Source organism: Xyrauchen texanus, chromosome 41 (assembly GCF_025860055.1).
Source record: "Xyrauchen texanus isolate HMW12.3.18 chromosome 41, RBS_HiC_50CHRs, whole genome shotgun sequence".
Lineage (NCBI taxonomy): Eukaryota > Metazoa > Chordata > Actinopteri > Cypriniformes > Catostomidae > Xyrauchen > Xyrauchen texanus.
The window spans coordinates 20,238,988-20,262,167 of NC_068316.1; the positions used below are offsets into that span (position 1 = coordinate 20,238,988).

General features: G+C 37.1%; 1 protein-coding gene across 5 annotated transcripts in view; it reads right to left on the reverse strand.

Annotated features, from left to right (window-relative positions):
• The window catches only part of LOC127633992 (double-stranded RNA-binding protein Staufen homolog 2), a 158,432-nt gene that overhangs the window by 103,173 nt on the left and 32,079 nt on the right, over positions 1-23,180 (reverse strand). For all 5 annotated transcript variants that reach the window (XM_052113371.1, XM_052113369.1, XM_052113372.1 and 2 more), the window contains exons 6-9: positions 18,535-18,694; positions 15,375-15,479; positions 2,747-2,959; positions 1,929-2,066 (exon numbers count right to left, since the gene is read on the reverse strand). In XM_052113371.1, coding sequence (XP_051969331.1) covers positions 1,929-2,066; positions 2,747-2,959; positions 15,375-15,479; positions 18,535-18,694 — 616 coding nt within the window. The remainder of the gene's footprint in view (positions 1-1,928; positions 2,067-2,746; positions 2,960-15,374; positions 15,480-18,534; positions 18,695-23,180) is intronic.

A 23,180-nucleotide genomic window follows, 5' to 3' on the forward strand; every position in this document is an offset into this window, starting at 1 on the left:
AACAATTCATTGTGAATGGCCCATTCTGAACAGCGCTGCCAAAAATAACAGGTGCCACGTGACAGCCGTCTATTCACTTCAGCAGTGGTCTAGTGGTAAATTTCAATTTTAAATGATTTAAGCAATATATTTTACGATTTTCTATAATTCAATAACTTTTTAAGCACCTCTTGGTAAAATTAACTATTTTCAAGGGTTTTCCAGGACTTTAATTTGAAAAAGCCAAATTCAAGTACTTCAACCACTTCAAGTGCCTTGTACGAACCCTGCTCTGCATAAAATTGAATGGCATCTATGCTAATATTATTCTATTTGTTTCCATGTATAAACCATGTCTCAATTCATATCCCGAGGTTACCAGAGCTGGCCAGATCCACCTCCGTTCCTGCTTGGTGTCGGACTCCACTGCTACATGTCACTGAGTTATAACGACAATTTACAGCTGGTGCTAGCCAGACATCACTTCAGTCTTTTGACTTCAAAGGATGAACTGATGCCAACTCCAACTATAAGACATTGGATACTTCATATCCCACTGCCTGAACCTTGGACTTAAGATGGACCCCAACAAAATGAACTACCAGTTGAACTGCGATGCACCTCACTAATCTCTGCCTGCATCACCTCAGTCTAATGGTGAACTACACTCTTGAAATGGAATAAATAGACTATAATTTAATTGCCAACAAAAGTCTTCATTAGCCATCTAACAAAGGACAATGCATCTATGTGATCATCTGCAGTTAATCCAGGATGATTCAAAGACACTAGTCACAAATATTAAAGTTAATTAAAAAAAACTTTTTTCAAACACTGGACATTAACGCATATTTAATTTGCACATTTTAAACCATGACTTGCACTGCACACAAATAACTAGTATTGGCATTATATTCATGCTGTTTAGCCAGAGCGGAATTGGCCCCCACAGTGAGCCTGGTTTCTCCCAAGGTTATTTTTCTCTATTAACCAACATCCCATGGAGTTTTTTGTCCCTTGACATAGTTGCCGTCAACTTGTACAAAGGGGTTCGAAATACAATTATTATAAAATTGTATACACAATTTACAGTCATATTTAATCAAACTACACAATGATGACTCCAAGACTTTATAGATATTACAGTTTCATTTTTTGTTAATGCATGATTTCCTGTAAAGCTGCTTTGAAATGATGTGTGTTGTGAGAAGCGCTATACAAATAAAAATGACTTTATTACTCTACCTCACTCTACATTACTCTTTAATTCCACCACACTAGGCCACTTTACTCAACTCAAAATGACTCAACTCTACTCTAAATGTTGTATTACATTACTTTTTGAATAAAAAGTAATTTGATTAAAGCAACTACTTACTTGGTAATAGGATACAACTACAAATGCTCATAATTACTACACACTACACAGAATTACTCTACCGCACTCTACTCTCAATTGCTCAATTACTCTACTATATTTCAATAGCAGCAATATAGTGTGAAATATAAACATAAAAACTGTGAATGCGTGAAAAGTTTGATTAGTTTTTTACAATTCAATACAAACAGCCCTGGGATTTAAAAAGTGTTGGCTTGTGCAAGAGGTCAAGGGCATAAATACACTTAAATGATAAACTAGGCACAAACATTTGGACGAAGTTGAATTTTTAAGCTGTGCTTGCATATCCAGGGACACGTTATTCGAAAAATCATCTAAATTAAGACTAATTATCAATTAACTTCTGCTATGGGTAAATGATGAATGAGAGATGGTGAGTGTGTGACTTTGACAGCACTGAAGGTCAGCAGTAATTAGAGCCGGAGGAGGTGACAGTCTTTGTGATTAAGACAGATTGCACAGTGGGAGGTTATCAGTGTTTGTCCAAGACTCCGTCCTTAGTATTTCTTTCACTTTACAACTCCTGATTCTCTCTCTCAGTGTAATGTACCTGCATGATGAATTCTCTGCGGCGGGGCATCCCTCTCTCTGACAGCAGCATGTATTCTGGTTCCTTCTCCTTTTTAGCTTGTTGAATCTGAGCCAGTCTGCTAATAGGGTTCATGCCCTGTCCATACTCTGGTCCTGTCTGTGAGAGACATTGAGAATGAAAAAGAGAATGAGAAAGAGGATGAGAGACACTGATAAAGCAGACGGACGGCTGGTTAATGTTCACGTCAGTACCCCTGTCAAGAGAATGAGGAAAGAGGAGGATGATTGAGTGAATGAGTGAGTGAGCCATTGAACATGCTTTTTCAGAAAGTAGGCTCAAGTAATAAAAAGAATGCTGAGCTTCCTCAGTTCCTTGTGTGCTTACATAGTGGTTGATCATTGAAATAGAATTAAACACTTTAAATCATGCAAAATACATACCATAATTCTATTTTTAAAATGGATAGTTCCGGCTCTATCATCTTATTGTATGAACCACATTTAAAGTCATTGAAATATACTCGAAATACACATATCTGAAATTCTGAAAGACTGCATCAATTGTTGCACTGTTTGGCATTATCTTGCTAATATTACAAGGTAATTATTATTAAGACATGTAATATTATTAATAATTGCATTATTACAAGTAATTGTTAAAAATGCATGTTGCAAATTGGGGTTTTCAACATGTATTGAAAACACCATACAGGGATACACAAATGGAATGCCATGAGTAAATGTGAGTAATACTGACAGAATATTCATTTTTGGGTAAACTGACCCTTAAAGACAGGATACAGCATTCTAAATGGTTCCTCTTTTAAATGGACCCACCTTTAATATGGTCTTGGGCCGTTTCTTGTAATGCACTTTGGGTTTCTCCACTACAGGAAGGACTGGCAGCTTTTTCAGTTCCTGTAAGATGGAGAGGGCCGCTCTTTTTTTGGAGAGTTTCTTGCTGTTCCCATCTCCCTCCGCCGAGAACTCTCCCACCGTCACGCGTGTGAGAAAACTCTTCATGTGTGGGGGTCCACTTTCTTTCAGGACCTGAGGAGCATGTAATGAACAGTTACACAAGAAAATACATATGCATGCAGCTCACGAGCTGAGGTGGATACAGGAGTTATTCCAGTCACGCCTTTCACACACTCTTTCTATCTGGCCCTCAGGCCATGTCTGCTGCATGTACGCTCTCTTCCTTTTGCCCTGTCTCTATTCCTCTCTCGGGGTAGAGGAAATGGGAATACTGCTAATTAGAGTCAGTACATCCGAGCAGTCTTGTCTAACTCAAGATTGCAAACTAATATGAAGAGAGACCACTGGAATGCAGTCTTAAACATGCACAACCAGTATGAATATAGGAGTATGATTCTGTATGAATATAGATGAGAAGTACCATCCACGCATTTTAATCTTTAAGACTCTCTCCTGCCACTCGTCGCTCAGCACTCAGTGATAATCTCTCGCAATTACTGACGAAACTGTTAGTTGACGAAGGGTTTGTTGATTTTGTCAACGGTAACGAAGACGAGATGAAAAAGTCGCATCATGATGATAATCAAAACATTTTAATTAAGCAAATAAACTGTTGATGAAAACATGAAACAAAAATATTGCAAGACATTAACAATGCACTAACATTGTTTTTTGTTTCTGTTTTTTTAGAATTTTTTTTTTTTAGAAAGAATTAATGAAAATAATTCAGTCACAGTACGTTGGAAATGTCCCCACTTTAGCTGTGTGAGCTGAAAGAGCTGAACACCTACATTTACATTTGCAGACACTTTATCCAAAGTGACTTAAAAGTGACTATCACCTCACTCAAAAGCATTCTACATCAGCTATATCCACAACATTAACATAATATTCTGATTCTGATTATATTACATTATGTAACAATATCTTACATCTGCACAGATAATGAAGAGATTGGACAGGTGATCTAATGTGCAAGTCACTTGCGTTGTGAATATACCGTTTCCTATAAAAAATGCAACACATAAACCGATCAGCCACAACATTAAAACCACCTGCCTAATATTGTGTATGCCCCCTCGTCCCAAAACAGTGCCAACCCGCATCTCAGAATTCTTCTCACCACAATTGTACAGAGTGGTTATCTGAGTTACAGTAGACTTTAAACCAGTCTGGCCATTCTCTGTTGACCTCTCTCATAAACAAGGCATTTCCATCTGCAGAACTGACACTCGCAGAATGTTTTAGTAGAGTAAAATTCTAGAGACTGTTTGTGTGTGTGTGTGCGTGTGTGTTTGAAAATCCCAGGAGATCAGCAGTTACACAAATACTCAAACCAGCCCATCTGACACCAACAATCATCCATGCAGCCAATGTACCTAATCAGCCAATCATGTGGCAGCAGTGCAATGCATAAAATCAGGCAGATACGGGTTAGGAGCTTCAGTTAATTTTCACATCAACCATCAGTATGGGGAAAAAATTTGATCTCAGTGATTTGGACCGTGGCATGATTGTTGATGCCAGATGGGCTGGTTTGACTATTTCTATAACTGCTGATCTCCTAGGATTTTCATGCACAACAGTCTCAAGAGTTTACTCAAAATGTTTCCAAAAACAAAGCAGTCCTGCGGACAGAAATGCCATGTTGATGAAAGAGGTCAACAGAGAATGGCCAGACTGGTTCTAACTGACACAGTCTACAGTAACTCAGATAACTGTTCTGTACAACTGTGGTGAGAAAAATAGGGGGTTGGTGCTATTTGGCTGCGCGAAGGGGGCCTATGCAATATTTGGCAGGTGGTTTTAATGTTGTGGCTGATTGGTGTATTTCCGATGCAATATCTTTAACTGTCTAAAACCGTTAGGTATTCTCAAACGAGTAACTTCTAAAAAGTAGCAAATACGTCAGTATTTAAATTTTATGCTAACATTGATAAGTAAATGAATAAATATGACAAGATGAAATATTATTTAAAGGACAAAGACAAATTCTGACTATAATAAAAAAACATTGTGGAAAAAAAAAACTCCTCTGCACTATCGCCGGTGGTTAGGACAAAAACTTGAATTCACTTTGAAGAATCGTAAGAGTTTGATCTTTTATGGACACGGTGTTAGGAACGAAACGTTCTCTACACAGATACATGAATGAAAACACCTTAAGCCATGCAAGATTGATTTCAAGCTTTAATGCTTTTCCAAATATGTCAATTAACAAAACACATATTGCATTTTCTGCATTGCTGCGATTAGGTAAGCGGGCATTAGCATAAACCGTTTTCTTCTAGGGTTAGTCAACTACTTTTATGGTGGAGGAACAGTTTGAAGACAATCTTGCGAAGCATGATAGTTAAAGTTAGTGAAAATAGCAGCATGCTTATAGCTAGCTAACTGAATCATAACAAACCCGGTTTAATGTCACAGACATATGAGGGTAACTCCGTCCTTTTGAGTACTGACATTGGTTAACACAGAGACACAAGAACAAACGTTAAGAATGCACAAAGGGATTGCACTTTTCCAGCTGTGTTTACTGTAGAGTATAATTACAACCTTTACATTTCTGGGTGTCATTATTTTTCTGTTATTCTGGAAGAATAGAGGAACAAAATCTCACATTTCTCACCAGTGTTGCCGTGAGAAACCAAAGGTTTATGTCACGCATGTGTAATCATTTTTACTTCCTGTGACATCATCACTATGGTGGAGGGAACAGGTGAGCAGCTCTGAGCTTTTAAGGGCAACACTGGGGGGATTGAGTTTCACACAGACACACACACACACACAGCTGAGGGTGGGCCTCTGTGTGCTCAGTCAGAACTGAAAGTTATCCATCTCTAGAGATCCCTCCTCACATCCTCTCTTCACACACATGACCATTCTGGCATTTACACAAACATGTGACTCTCCAGTGAAATGAGGCTCAGCTGAGAAGAGCCTTATCACCACACAAACACACAACAATTGGTGATTATCACGTCTGATTCAAATAAAATAGCAAACTTTACTAAGCTTCAGAGCTTACAGAAATGAAGCCTTGAAGGCTCATGTTATTTCAAACCAAAATGCAATGCCTTGAAGGAACAGTAAACCAAAAATGAATGATGTAATCATTTACTCACAATCATGTTGCTCTAAACCCATGTGCTTTTATTCCAATGTAACACAAAAGAAAAAAATATTAAGAAACATCCCACAACTATTTTCAATAATATGAGATGATAGTGACAATGGCTATCAAGCTCCTAAAAGATGAAAAAAATAACAAAAGTAGTCCATACAACTCCTGAGCTATGATTTTTTTGAAGTCATACAATAGCTTTGCGTGGTTAGATCACAAATTTAAAGGTGCACACAAAGCTATTGTAGGTGTTCAAAAGACTTGGAATATGTAGGGACGTATGATTTCCATGATGCAAATAAACACGGGCGGAATCACGGAATCTAGTCATAAAAACTAAATTAACTACAAAACACTTAATGTCACAGTATTTAACATAACTGGGATTAATTGAATGTATGAAAGCACAAATAATCAAAGTAAAATCATGATATGCCCTAGTATGATTAGTGAACCCCAATAAGCTGAGATTTAACTAAACACATATACAGTATGTTTTGCGTGCTTCAAAGTGAATGTACCTCATCATAAAAATCAACACGTTATGTGAGTGTTTAGATGAGAAAGAGCAAAGCACTTATTTACTGTGAAGCATGCAGCATATGCAGACTATAAATTTATATAATAAAATTGCTCCGTTTTGCAGTTTAATATGCACATTAAGCCATATAGTAAAGTGCTTATCCTGACGTGTTAACCTGAAATCAAAAGCCAAATGAAAGTGCTTAAAGGGTAAATTCACCCACAAATTTAAATGATCCCATAATATACTCACCCTGAAGCCATCCTAGTTGTATTTGTGTTTCTAGTTGTGTTTCTTCTTTCAGCCAAACACAGAGTTGTATTAAAAAATATACTGGCACTTTCAAGCTTTAAAATCTGAATGAATTGTACCTTAGTTTTTGAAGCCCAAAAAAGCGCATCCATCCATCAATAAAGTAATCCATACGGATCCAGGGGTTAATAAAGGCCTTCTGAAGCAAAGCGATGCACTTTTGTAAGATAAATATCCATATTTATAATTTTATAAACTACAATCAGTGAATGCGCGGATGGCCATTACAGGGAGCCAGTGAATATAGTTTATAAAGTTATAAATATGGATATTTGTATTACAAAAACGCATCGCTTCACTTCAGAAGGCCTTTATTAACCCCCTGGAACCGTATGGATTACCTTTTTGATGGATGGATGCGCTTTTTTGAGCTTCAAAAACCAAGTTACCATTCAATCCCATTATAAAGCTTGGAAGAGCCAGGATATTTTTTTTATATAACTCTGATTGTGCTTGGCTGAAAGAAGAAAGTCATATACACCTTGGATGGCTTGAGGGTGAGTAACTTATGGGATCATTTTCATTTTTGGGTAAACTAACCCTTTAATAAATTATTTCACCAAAATTAAAGCTTAATTTAAGTAGACAAATTAAACTAAAGAAATTGTGACAGAAATAGGTTACTACTCTACAGTAAAATGTAATATTCAATGCAGTATTAATAAATTATAATAATATCAATAATCATTACATTACAGGTCCTTCTCAAAAAATTAGCATATTGTGATAAAGGTCATTATTTTCCATAATGTAATGATAAAAATTAAACTTTCATATAGTTTAGATTCATTGCACACCAACTGAAATATTTCAGGTCTTTTATTGTTTTAATACTGATGATTTTGGCATACAGCTCATGAAAACCCAAAATTCCTATCTCAAAAAATTAGCATATAAAAGAAGTGTTTTTAATACAAAAAAAAAAATCAACCTTCAAATTATGTTCAGTTATGCACTCAATACTTGGTCGGGAATCCTTTTGCAGAAATGACTGCTTCAATGCGGCGTGGCATGGAGGCAATCAGCCTGTGGCACTGCTGAGGTGTTATGGAGGCCCAGGATGCTTCGATAGCGGCCTTAAGCTCATCCAGAGTGTTGGGTCTTGCATCTCTCAACTTTCTCTTCACAATATCCCACAGATTCTCTATGGGGTTCAGGTCAGGAGAGTTGGCAGGCCAATTGAGCACAGTAATACCATGGTCAGTAAACCATTTACCAGTGGTTTTGGCACTGTGAGCAGGTGCCAGGTCGTGCTGAAAAATGAAATCTTCATCTCCATAAAGCTTTTCAGCAGATGGAAGCATGAAGTGCTCCAAAATCTCCTGATAGCTAACTGCATTGACCCTGCCCTTGATAAAACACAGTGGACCAACACCAGCAGCTGACATGGCACCCCAGACCATCACTGACTGTGGGTACTTGACACTGGACTTCAGGCATTTTGGCATTTCCTTCTCCCCAGTCTTCCTCCAGACTCTGGCACCTTGATTTCCGAATGACATGCAAAATTTGCTTTCATCCGAAAAAGTACTTTGGACCACTGAGCAACAGTCCAGTGCTGCTTCTCTGTAGCCACTGGTTCAAAAGTGGCTTGACCTGGTGAATGCGGCACCTGTAGCCCATTTCCTGCACACGCCTGTGCACGGTGGCTCTGGATGTTTCTACTCCAGACTCAGTCCACTGCTTCCGCAGGTCCCCAAGGTCTGGAATCGGTCCTTCTCCACAATCTTCCTCAGGGTCCGGTCACCTCTTCTCGTTGTGCAGCGTTTTTTGCCACACTTTTTCCTTCCCACAGACTTCCCACTGAGGTGCCTTGATACAGCACTCTGGGAACAGCCTATTTGTTCCGAAATTTCTTTCTGTGTCTTACCCTCTTTGTTGAGGGTGTCAATGATGGCCTTCTGGACAGCAGTCAGGTTGGCAGTCTTACCCATGATTGCGGTTTTGAGTATTGAAACAGGCTGGGAGTTTTTAAAAGCCTCAGGAATCTTTTGCAGGTGTTTAGAGTTAATTAGTTGATTCAGATGATTAGGTTAATAGCTCGTTTAGAGACCCTTTTCATGATATGCTAATTTTTTGAGATAGGAATTTTGGGTTTTCATGAGCTGTATGCCAAAATCATCAGTATTAAAACAATAAAAGACCTGAAATATTTCAGTTGGTGTGCAATGAATCTAAAATATATGAAAGTTTAATTTTTATCATTACATTATGGAAAATAATGAACTTTATCACAATATGCTAATTTTTTGAGAAGGACCTGTATATTTAAGCAATCTCACAAGTAAGAGTGCAGCTGCTGTACTAAATAAGTTTTCATCAATGCTTTCATTAATACTGACTCCAATGTTGTGGATTGTGCTGCTATGAGGATATGCAAGCACTTAATTTGATAAAATAATGTAATAGTATGTTAAAATGTAATTGTAAAAGATTTTCAGAAAAAATAAAATGGAATTTAAATTTTTTATATATATATATATATATATATATATATATATATATATATATATATATATATATATAATCCACATACACAAAAAAGCATAAACCAGCAACAACTCTAGTGGGACTAGGGTGGAACAACCTTGGGGGGGTGGTAGTTATTTCAATAAGTTAACCTCCCACTAAGACTTTGGGAAACATTTAATCATACTTGAATTGGTGCTATTTGAGTGCATTTCTAAATTTATACTATGGAAGGAGTTTTTGGAAAATGTTAATGTGGTGGAGGGTGTGATCGAGCGTTTGTCCGTAGAGAAAGCTGTAAGGGTGCACACACCTGAGCGCTATAATGTCTAACACCTGTTTCTGACTGCAGTAAGCACTGGGGAGAGTGATAAAAAGGGACCACGCCAGAGACGAGCGAGAGAGAACTACCCGTCTGAAAGAGAATGTGGTGAGTAATCTAAAGAGTTTTATGCTGAAAAGCCCCTTTGATTTTGTTTATTAAAGTTTTACCTTTGAGTTGAAGCCCAAGTTTCCTGTGTCATCCATTCCCTCCCTTCATTGAACATTTACACTGGTGCCGAAACCCAGGAGAATTGGGTGGAAATACGCCGGCATGGAGTCCTAGTAGTTGGCAGAAGTCTTTAAGTCCCTCGCCAGTATGCACCATGCGCAACATCAGGCCCTGCTTGAGCTATGCCAGGACCAGGAATGCAGATTCTAGGGCACTTCCGGCACCAGTGTAAATATTCAATGTACTTCGACTCAAATGTATAACTATAATAAACAAATTATATAAATTAAATCAAAGGGGCTTTTCAGCATAACACTCTTTATATTTTACCCGTCTCTTTCAGACGGGTAGCTCTCTCTCCCTCGTCTCTGGCGTGGTCCCTTTTTATCGCTCTCCCCAGTGCTTACTGCAGTCAGAAACAGGTGTTAGACATTATAGCGCTCAGGTGTGTGCACCCTTACCACTTTCTCTCTCTCTGAACGAATGCTCGATCACGCCCCCACAGTCACAGTTAATAAATTATTTTATTGTTACAGTTTGTTTTGCATTCTCTCCTAAAAAAGGAAATAAATGAATTTTTGACAAGAAAATAAGCAAATATAGTTCAAATTTCAGCACTTTCAAAATGCGCAATTAATCACAATTAGCTATTAAAAAATGTTGATTAATCACGATAAATATTTTAATCAACTGTCAGCACTAGACAAAATAAAACGCTTTTCATAGGGCCCTAAATATGGTGCATGAGTCTTGTGGACTACTTTTAGAATGCCTTTATGACACTTTTTGGAGCTTGACAGTCCCAGTTCCTACTCATTTTAATTGTAAGAAAAAAGAAGTCAGAAGAAGAAGCAGAACAAAAATCATATGGGTTTTGAGTGACACAAGAGTGAGTAAATAATGACAGAAATGTAATTTTTGGTCAAACTATCCCTCAACACAGCTCAACACAGTTTATATTAAATTAATGGCAGCCGAGCCACAAATCATTAATCTTCATCTGTAAACTCCTAATCCCCAACAATCTGGGCTTTCATCTAAAGTTGTCCAGAAACCGAGAAACACAAGAAAGCACTGTGCATTTCCCACAAACTCGACAGAGCAGCATGACCCAATATTTACTAGGACTTGATGTGGAATGCGTTTGATAATCACACATAGATGTTACATAAGAATTCAGAATTCCTCCAGGTAAGCATCAATTTCTGCGCTCAAAATGATGTGATGAAATTCTGATGCACTTCACCTCATGAAAATGGGAGCATGTCGTTTCCAGCTCTCTTGCGATGATGAGGTGTGGGGAAGGAAGGAAAAGAGCTTTAAGTTGCAAGTCTGTCATTCAGGGAACTCCTACACAAAATATTTTGTAGGCTTAAGAGTGGATATTTAACTGGGAAGGCCCTAATTTATATCATCGGGGTCCAAAACTATCCTTGCTTTCTCCAGCAGTCTGTGATTATAAAATGAACAGAATTCAGCTATGAAGTAGACAGGAAATTCTTAGAGAACATAAGCCAAGATGGCTAAGATTCTTCTTAAAGGAATTTCCATGTTCAATACAGGTTCATTTTCACTCGCCCCTTCATTTCTTTAAAAATATCTTGGTTAAAGTGAAGCACTTACAATGGAAGTGAATAGGGCCAATCCGTAAATGTTAAAATACCCAATGCCACAAAACATAACTCATATGTGTTTTATCATGATGTTAGTGTGATAAAATCACTTACTAACCTTTTCTATGTAAAGTTATCAAAAATGTTACTCCTTAGAACTTAATTGCCATGAAAATGTCATGTCAACAAACAACAAATGACAATTCAATACAAAAATTTTAATGTAAACAACTTTACAGCTCAAATAATACACAAGTTTTAACAGAATTAATATAAGTGCTTTTATAAAAGTATAAGCTTCACATTTCTGTCTTCAAACCTTCTCAAAAGGAGGGACGAGTCGAAAAAATTTTGTGGTAATCAACATAATGCCAAAATATGCTTTCGACTGCATAACTTGTATTGAACTGGAAATATTCCTTTAATAAGATGAGAAAAATGTTTTACTCTGAGAACTAATGCATGTCATTTATTTGACATTAAAGCTGAAGTGTGTAATTTTTGTGTCACTAGCATCACCAAACAGAATGGATCCTTTTTACAGACTGTGCATATTTGTGTCTTAATTTAGCAGTGTAAACCTAGCAAGCTTATAATTTAATTTTTTTTTAATTATTTAATGTAAATTTATACCATTACACTTTGGGTTATATACTTGGCATTAATTAAAAATAAAACTATTCACCACTACTGCGACGTGGTTTCTAACACATCTGCTGAGGGAGCGACAGTAAATGTATCTCTTATGACTCCTGTAACCAATTTCTCTCTAATATGTTCTTAACATTTTTGTATATATGGAAACTGCAAAAATATATATCTGCTATGATATATATATATATATATATATATATATATATATATATATATCTATGATATATATATATATATATATATATATATATATGTCACCATAAATCTTTTTGTGCTAATTTTAACAGAACGATTTAGTCCGTTTTATTAGTATATCGCTTCTCACAACAAACATCATTTTTAAAGCAAATTACAGAAATTGATGCTGTTACAGGAAGCACTGCTGTAATGTCTCTTTTAATAAAGTTCAAGTGAAAACAAATTATTTGTCTTCAGGCCCCCAGTGAGCAAGCCAAAGGTGACTGTGGCAAGGAACTCAAAACTCCAAATAATTTCAAGCAGAAATTATTTGCTAATGAGGACAGGCTGAGGTAACTTTAACGACCATACCAACAAGCTTAAACTGGCCTGGTAACTCAGAACCTGGCTGGTTTTGAGTGTAAAGGACTAAGGTAGGTAGGCACAATTCCAGCCGTTGAATAAGCTTCATCAGGTGAACAAGGACTGCGGGGAGGTCTTGGCACTGTGTCCCGACTCCCTCCGTGGCGGCAGACGAGGCTGTGTTGTCTGCAACGTATGATATGGTATCCTCAGCCGGCGATGGGGTTTCAGCAAAAGCGTTTGATTCTTATGTCTGACGGTGGGCAGTTCCTATGTCTGCAATCCAGTCTTGCATGGCTGGCAACGGAGATCAAGTTGTAGGAAGGAATAACTGTAACATGAGGTTGATCATTCTTCATCTCTTCATGGATGTGAGGGGAGATATGGTATTAGTGAGACAGCCATATCCTCAGCCTGGTGAAAAGGCAGGATACCAAGCCAGGGTGGGTCAATGGCAAGGACTGATATAATGAAGAAAAGCTCTTTTGTATGGATTGTTTATGTGTATGCCCTACGGGAAGGTACTTATGTACATGATGGGTGGTTCTTGGCCCAGGTTTCCACTCTTGTACCAAAGCAATGTGTCATCCACTGAAGAAATTAGTGATTAATATATATTGGTCCCTTTGAAGTTGGCATCTGTTTGATATTGTTTGACACTGACTTGAAGGTGAATGTGTAGACTCTTGAATGGTCCTTTACTTCATAGGGGGAGAAGTGAGATGACGTTATTCTTGAGTTAAAATAATAGTTCAACCAAAACTCATAATTATGTTGTACCAAACCCCTATGACTTTCTTTCCACTGTTGAAAACAAAAAGAGTGTGTTCCACACAAGAGATAAAGTCATACAGGTTTGGAACAACGTGACAAATGAACTTACATTTTTTTGCATGACCTATTCCTTTAACTCTTGGAAAGTATGAGTAAAACCAAATTCAAAAGTTTAAGTTGATGTCCCCAACATCTTCAAACAATATTGAAAATATTTTCTTTATGATTTCTATCATATATGGTAACTTTATAATATTTGGATGTTTGGATAATTGAATCAGAAATGAAAACATTTCCATTTCTACAAAGAGCTGAGGAGAAAATCCCTAAAAATATCTAACAAGGTTGAAACTGGTCCAGGCTCTCTGATGCTTTACAGTGAAAATTTAAATGGAAGGGGGGGTGATACATTGTGTCTAAATGCAGTTAGATTGGGCTCCCTCTGGATCACAAACTATGTTTCCATCCAAGGTGTTTTTTTTTGTGACAAAAGGTATAGCGCATCAAAACGTTTACAGAGATAGCTGATGGAAATGCAAATTATACCTAAAATGTCACGTGTCAACATAATATTTTTCTGTTTAACTCTAGCGCATAATGCCATTACTTCAAAATTCCCTGTATTACATTAAATAAATAACCAAATGAAAAAATTTGATTGTTAGGCCAATATAAATGCCTTTTCTTCACAAAAACTAGCTTTTGAACATTTTAAAACATTTAAATATTTTAAATCTAACTCTGATCGTATTTGCTGAGCTTCTTCAGAAAATGTAAATTGCATTATGACGCTAAAATACATTTTAGATGACAATAAAGTTCAGTTGGCCGTTAATAGTTGCTGGACAAATATGCGGGACATAATGCAGTTGTGATGGTGATGCTTTAGATTAGATGATTGTTCAAAATAGCCTATTGAATATCAGGAATGTATCATATGTAAACCCTGATATTACACAGCATTCATTTTTCTTTAATAGCTGTGGACACAGCATATACACATCGATGGATGGTCTTTATACTAAGACCAAAAGTTTCCCCCGCTACTTGGTGCAGGTCACCAGCTTGAACAGGGCCATGATGGCAAATTTTGAAGAAAAACAAATTACGCATTTTTACATGAAAAGTGGATGGAAACTAGGTTGACCAAAGCAAAGCAGATGATTGGAGACAGCCATGAAAATCATTTAAGATAAATGAAGACAAGGTAGTAGTAAGTTTATGGAGAACCTCAAGACTTCTGCTAGTGTTTTCTTGTAGAATGTAGAGGCTGGGTAAGCAGACCTTGTTCGTGTTGCTTTGAAGTGTCATTGATGCTGCTCTTTAATAGAGTGCTGAATTTGAATGGTGTCAAAAGCACTCTCCTGCCCATGATAAACGCGTTTACCTTTTAAAGCAATTACAATTACTGGATTTAACCGATGCTGACAGAGCTTGACGAAGAGCAGGCATTCAATATAATCACTTTTAAAGCAATTATTGAGGCAGGGTCAATGACAAAGACAGAGTTTAGCTGAATTAGGGCATAGGATCAGCACCAAGATACAAAACTAATTTGTGATTCAGTATATTGTCGTCAGACTTTCCAAGTTGTGTATCCAGTGCACAACAGTGAAAAAAAAACTTTTTTATGTCAAAGGCAAATATATTTGGTGCATGAAACAATTAAGAAAACTATGTTTTTTTTTTAATGCCAGGTATATCCAGCTGAAAACAAAAAAGCTTAAACCAGCCTAAGATGGTTTGCTGCTTTAGCGTTCAGCTTGTTTAGCTAGTCAGCCAGCTGGTTTCTCAGCCAGGCCAGCTGACAAGTGCCCTCTAAAACCATCAAATTAGAGCAGTTTGATTTGTGGAAACCTGCTTGGGGACCTTAAGCTAGTTTAAGCTGATCTTTCCAGCAGGGCTGTGTCATTAGAGCAGGTAAATCTTTGCTCATATATTCTGTTGCATTTCTATATATCCTGAATTACATTTGTACAGTTTACCTCAAAGTTAACAGTCAGGTTCCTCTTTAGGGCGATCTCATAGACCAGGCTGATCTCCGATTTGCTGGCATCACTGTTCTCCTCCGTCTCCTTTTCTTCTGGACACTGAAAAACACATGCAGATTTCTGTCTCTGAAAGTACTGTCTATGAAGTACCTTTTAGGCCAACATTAGTAAACTTCCATGTTTGATTTTAAGGACATTTTAGTTTACTTTAGTGAACAACTTTGCTATTGTGTTGGGTCACCACTTGATGTCTAATGTAAAATCTGGGTCCTGAAACAAAACTAGGTAAAAAAAACAGGTTGTACGATCTCAATTCCAATCTGATTGCAGGTCTACTCATGTGACTCCACTGAAAAGAGTTACTTTTGTCTTAGAGGAAAAAACGTTTTCTAAACTGATCCAAGACTATTTTCCCTTAGTTCTGATTCAAATCTTATTGATTATAAAAGGAGCTGCAATAGTAATCTAAGACAAGTTCCAAAGTGTGCCTTTTAATATGATCCCCTCAACATATTATCTTGGTCACCTGCATTACACCACTGACATTTCTTTTCTTTTCTGAATGAACAGTGTTCTCATGCAACACATGGCCGCAAACGTGTGATCTCACAGCTCTGTAAATTGAGCTTTTACTGTAGACATTCAATACTGTGTTTTCTGTGTCTTCCTTAAGAGTGATTACACGGCATTATGCCACTGCGTGTTTCCTTCAAATGCCTGTTAATGATGTCTGGGACAGAAAGCCGTCAGGTGGTCTGGAGATGTGAGACTTTGTGTGACAGACTGTGAAGGTTCACTTGTGTGCCTTTCTGATATGACCGATAACAAGCTAAATGTAATGTTCTCACAGGGAGATCTAAAAGGTCAAATTGATCAAACAATGCAGAAGGATTAAACAATTATAGTTAACTTTCACAACCCAATCAATTCCCTGTGAATAAGATCCAGCACTATATTTTCTCATTGATTATTTCACTAAGAAATGTGTCACATTAAGGAAGGAAAAATGGTTTGCGAATGCCATTTCATGTTGACTTCAATAAAAAATATTTTTTTTATCTAAATCAATTACTCAAGCAAAGTATCTTAAAAATAACAACACTATTTTTTTCCTCTTAAAAAAAAGTCTGATATAAATCAAATGTGCAACAAACTTCATTTATCTTCTCGGCTGTAAAACAGGACGAATTTGAAAGTGCATCGAATTTGAAAGCAACATTTCTGATGGGTTAATCAGTGTGTCCTCTTTGAAAAAGCCTCAAATCCACCTGTCTGTCAGCACGTCTTCATCTAGGCGATTTCCTGCATACAGTGTGCGGTCACTGAGCACCGTTTCCATGACAACAAGTGGACAGAACCTATTAGTCTGTCTTTAACAGTACTGAGAAGACAGCATCTTAAAGTCTGCATGTGTGGGCTTAATGTACTTACTGCAGTGATTATTCTCACTGACTTGTAGCCCTTTCTGGAATGCAATATTTCAGATGTGAGCACATGGTAAACAACTGGATTTGATTAGGAAAGCTGCTCTGCACTGTTCAGGATCTGTTTGTTTTGAAAGCTGGGCTGGAATATTAAATATAAGCATAAGAATTAAGACAGAGATGTTTTAATAGTGTCTTCAGTAGCAAAAAATGCCTGAGAGTTGGTAGTTTTGATTCATTTCTCTGAATCAGTTCAAACTACTGGTTTTTAATGAATCAATTCAAAACTCAGATTCAATGCTTCATTGGCACCATCACTCAAAATGCTTTAGTGAAAAGATATATGTAGGTAAATATTGCTGTTTATTGCAATGTAGACTGGAGTATATAGAAAACAACTATTATTTGTCTTAATTGTATCAGTTTTCCTTGTGTTCTTTTAGTGAGACTATGAAAAGTGCGGGGAAAATGTTTATATGTTTACAGTTTTAGATCTTACACTAAACATATTAATCTATTTGGCTACAATAGTGTAGATGTTTAGTGAATATGAAGGTTCCTCTGATTAAAAAACAAAATCACTCTTTAAAGCCATTTCAGGGCAAATAGATATATATAATGAAGAATAGCATCACAAGGCTGGAAAACATCTTGTTATAATTCTTGATAGTTAAAAGGAAGGATAACTTGGTGTATTTGACAATAAAATCAGCAAACATTGAGCCACAAATATTGTGTGAGTGAGTGTTTGTGTGAGCATGATACCCATTTTGAGGTTTGAGATATGGTACAGGAGTGGGGGAACAAGCAGTCAAACACAGTTTTGCCCTGAGGTGTACATAGGATTGGTGTGTATCAATTTGTAAAGCAATATACAAAAGAGGCGCCTGACAAAGACCTCATTTTGTAGACAGAAGGGGGACAAGACCAAACAGGAGAGGCGCCACAGTGGTTTAAATAACCGTCCTGGATGCCGGGCATTTGGGGAACAATGTAATATAATTTCCGGTGGGAGAAATTAGTATTTTGAAAGATGGCCTGAAGCTACAGGAAAAAACAGCTCTAACAGAAACTAAATCTGCAAGTAAACAGCGTCTTCTTAAATATCGTGACTTGGATCATCTGCCGGAATATCACTTTTACATGACAACAGATTATGAATATGTAGAGCACTGAAGTTTTTCCAAGTATGAGAACTAAAAAACAGAATACTGGGTCACCCAAAAGTCTGATACCACTAGTGATAATTCTTTCATTGTATTTGTTCCTCACTTTAATGTGTGTACAATGGAATAGAAAAAATAATGACTATTTTCAAACAGATTTTCTGAGCACTCCCCAAATATCACATTGATCAGCCAAACCGTCTCGCCACAAACTTGCACCATTTTTTGATTAAATGTTGCTAAGGATGCTTATGACATCAATTGCATTATAGGCATTTATGTATAGATGAGTGTGTTATTAACTATAAACCAGGCAATGACTATTTGATGTGAATTATGTATAAAACTGATTTACTAGCTTAATGTGCATTTAAAAAGCTACTTTCCCTGAGACACTACAACACCAGAGCTTATTTGAATTTGACAGTAAGTTCGTATCTTATACAAAGTGAATGAACGTATAAGATACACATGTTATCTATAGAGATGCAGAGTAAGAGAGTTTATTGATTATATTGCCATTGTATTGTGTAGTCTGTATGCTGAGATAGGTGTGAGGGTTACCTGAGGTGGTCTTTCTGGAATGGGTTCATTCTTGAGGGCCTGAAGGGCTTTCATGGCTGCATTGTGTCGGGCAGCTTGACGAGTCCGCCCCTCTCCTATAAACTCGTTGTTCCCCACCATCAGCTGCACATAAAATACCTTAGGCACTGGGTAATGGTACCTAGGTTTGGGAGAGAGCCAAGAGAGAGAGAAGGAAAAGTTGAGTGAAAGAGAAAAAGGTAAAGGGGGAAAAGCGCTTTGATTTTTAAGAGGATTAGCTTATCGAAACTTGGCAGTTTTAATACTTAGCAAACTTTAGACTGGAAATGATAGACACCAAAAAAGCACCTGAAATTAACAGGAATTTACTTGAAAATGATGGTAATTGGAAGAAACACGGAAAAAATATGACTTGTGACAGGAAACAGCATGAGAAAAAATCCCATTTTCATACCGTTTGCGAAAGTAGCACATATTACAGATATAACAGGCTACAGCATTCACACTTGCTGTCTGAGCAACATGGTGCAGCATAACGAAAAAATAGGTGAAAGTTTTGGCCCAATCCTTTTTTGCTGCGCATAGCACGCTAAACTTACCAGAAAATACAGGGGGAAATGCATTTCAAACCTATTTATCAACTTAATCAGGGGTGTCCAAACTTTTTCTGCTGTGGGCCAGATGCAAACAGAAATAAGGTGTCGTGGCACATTTTTATATGTTAAGGAAAATACCCTCATAAACTTACAAAATGCTCCTGAAATTAAATCCAGTGGGTAATTATTGTCCGTTTATGGAGAAGTTCATTTCTGACAATGCCGTAATGTAACAACATAATCATACTGTTGAAGCTTGTGCTACTTTCATTGCCATTGGATTTCTTTGTATTAAAGGTTTGTTGTTATTTTTCACATCTACTTGTAGTGTTACTGCAAAGCACATAGATCTGCTACTGAGCAGTTTTGGGTGTGGCGCATCACAATAATCAGAATACGTTTTTCTGCTAGGACCTGATTCAAGGAATAACCCTTTATTTATTAGCAATTCAATCATATTTTCTGTTCTGTTGTTACTTGTGTTACAAATACGATTTTAATTTGATCAAAATGATTGCACTTCCTTTTATATGGTTATGCAAGTGTGAACTGAGTGCACGCAGTACAAGCAGAGATCTGCAAGTGTTTTGAGTCCTCTCTCTCCTCTGTCCTTCTCTAATGGCACTGGGAAGTCCATGAATAATTGTTTTACATTTCAATAAAACATCAGAATTAACCAAATATCTACAATTAATTAAACTTCCCAGTGCTACAGAAGACATTTTAGGAAAGTGTGCTCAGCACGCACGTGCACTCAAACTCAGCACGCACGTGCACAACGGCAGCTCCACTTGGTTGTATTGCACATGGTATGCGAGAGCATGAGCAAAGTATGTAACCTGATTCTAGTCCTATAAAAAAACGCATCAATCTTTTTGTGTGGCGTTTCAGCCGTGGAAATCTGGAGGTTTCCAAACTCCTGTTGAACTTTTCCAATGGATGAAGCTAGTGGCAACTAAAGAGAATGCACTAGTGGAGACAAATGCGCTGTGAAATGTGGCTGTACGTGACAGCGACACCCAGTGTTCAAAATATGAATTTCATATAATTTCTCAATAGCGGGCCAAATTCTGTTCCATTTCTAAAATCTCTTGCGGGCCGCAGATGGCCTGTGGGCAGTAGTTTGGACACCCCTGAACTAAATTATTTGTAATATATGCTTTAGTTAAGCAACAAAAAAGCAAACTACTTACTTGTTTGAAAAAATACACCGTGTGAGTGGTTACGTACATGCACCACAAATCAGCTTATTCAAAATAAAGTCTAAAAGTCTCATGTAACCTGTGGTTACATGAGACTTGAAATCATCCGATTATTCTCAACTTTTGACATCAAAACATAAACAAGCATGCCCACCAAACTTTAGATGTTTACATGCTGAGCGAAATCGTTATAAAGTGCCAATCGGTTAACATAAACACCACTTTCTAAGTCTGATTTAATTTAGACGATTAAAGAAGTTTAGAGCTACAGTTTAAGATTTGGGCTTTTACTATGTAGAATGATTTCCATTGGGATATAAATGTGATACCCCTCCTCATGTAAATTACATTTAAAGATCATCAAGTTTCTAATATTTCTTAATGACGAACTCCTGATAACCATTTTATAATATATGGCCATTATTAAAGCAAACAATGTGGTAATCCAGAAATCTATTTATTTTCTATATGGAGTCGCAGTTCTGTTACGCAGCAGAAACGCTGTTAGTGTGAAAGTTTTGTTGTTTCGCTTACACATAGCTTATACATGTGGTGTGAAACAGGCCTTACCGTCCATTATTTACCCCCTTTCGCTAATGTGAGTGCTTAACTGCCACAGAGCTCCCATGAAGTAAGTGTTTAAAGACACAAAGGCTGATGGGAGTGGTGGATTAAGCTTTAAAACAACTAGAGAAAAGACAGATTTATTTCTGAGGTGGAACCTGAACAATATTGGTAGAGTAATAAATGGCTAAATTAAAGGGCCCTTCTTCCAAGGGGTCAATGACATAACAATGAGTTGGTGAAATAATGACTCCCATTGGCTCCAACCGAAGGAGCTCATAACAAAAGCAGCTTCACATATATCCAGCTTTCTTTATCTTAACTTTGGCTCACCCATGCAGGGCTGTCAGGGCGCTGTTCAGTGGGCAGATTTAAGGGTCTGTTTGCACTTTAAGGCCTTTATGAGGAACGGTACCGACTGACCTTGCGTCAGCTCTCCCCCTTCATGCCCCCCCCCCCTCCCCCTTACCAAGGATAACCCATTCACTCTCCACTCCAGCATCTAGGGACCGAACTGTGTTAAAAAGTAGCTGCTTTCCAAAATCATCATGCTCTCACAGTTTTAGCTCTTATCAGCATTTTGGGAATTAAAAATACATCAACAACAGTCATGCACACTGTTAAAAAACATTTCATCATTACATTATAACACATTTGTTTCGATCAATCTGACTCACAACTTCTGGCATTTCTACTCGATTTTCAGTTTTAAAGTTTAAACTGTATTTTATTAGTTTAACCAAATGTAAATTCAAAAGGATTTGATTAAATACTAGTTCTATTAATGGTTTGGGCATTAAGAAAATATTGTATTTGCTTAACACATAAAAAAGTACCAGAAAAAAATAAATAAAAGGGAGGCCAAGGTTTATAAACTTAAGACAGTATGTGGGTTTCAAATGCAGTTAATGAATTAACATGAAATATTTATGGAAGAATACTGCATCTTTGTAGAGTACCATGTTTAGTGATAATTCCGTTTTAAGCATAAGCAAAGAAAAGGTCCGGCAGACCCTTTGATTGACGAATAATCTAAAACAGACGTGTGGTGTAGAGAAAAACTTAGGTTCAATTGGTCTACACGTTGTTCTTTTACCCTAAATGTTCCTGTTACTTAGTTTCAGCTAACATATAACTTCCATTTCATTGTAGGGCTTGTGATATTAGATTTAATAGCAATTGAAGCCATCTGGGAAATGTTGAAACCAAAGCACATTCCAAAGCCACCAGGAAAGAAGAAAGCATAGCGTTACATGGATCATAATAACATGCAGAACTGTATTCTTACACAAAATAATTACATCATAATAATGCCATGATGACTGAGTAAACTTGTACAAGTGCATAAATCATGAAAGTGAATCTCTAAAACATTTTAAATATATCTGTATTTAATTCTTGCTACAACCCAAATTCAAAAAAAGTCTGGACAGCATGAAAAATGACAGGATTGTAAATTTACTTTGACTTGTATTCAAACAAAAACGGTATAAAGACAACATACTTCATGTTTTACCCAATCAACTGCTTTGCTTATTAAAGATGCAGAAATTGTAGTTATTTCTGAAATTAATGCCTGCAACACATTCCAAAAAAATTAAGACAAGGGCAATTTAGGACTATTAAAATTCAGATGAGTTGATTTGATATTAATTTATATGGTGATATGGTGATATGAAACAGATGATGTTAAATGGGTGAGACAATTGTGTTACAGTATATAAGGAGCATCCAAAAAAGCCTAGTCCTTCACAAGCAAGGATGGGTCAAGGCTTGCCAATTTGCCAACTGATGCGGCGGCAAATAATCAAGCACATTCAGAACAATGTTCCTCAAAGAAAGATTCTTAGGATTTTGGGCATTCATCCTCTACAGTACACAATATAGTTAAAAGGTTCAAGGGATCCAGTAAAATCTCAGTGCGTAAAGGGCAAGGCCAAAAAACTGTTTGAAATCTTCATGATCTCCGACCCCTCAGGTGTCACTGTCTTAAAAACTGGCATGCGTCTGTAGTGGATATGTTGAAATGAGCTTGTGAATATTCAGTAAACCTTTGTCAATTAACACTGTTTGCCGCTGTATCCACAGATGCAAGTTAAGACTTTACTATGTAAAGCAGAAAACAAACATCAACTCTGTCCAGAAGTGCCTCTTACTTCTCTGGGCTCGGTCTCACCTGAAATGGAAAGCAGAACAGTGGAATCGTGTTTGTGGTTCAACGAGTCCACATTTCAAATACTTTTTGTAAGAAACAGCAGTCATGTTCTTCGGGCTAAAGAGGAAAAGGACCACACACGCTGTTATC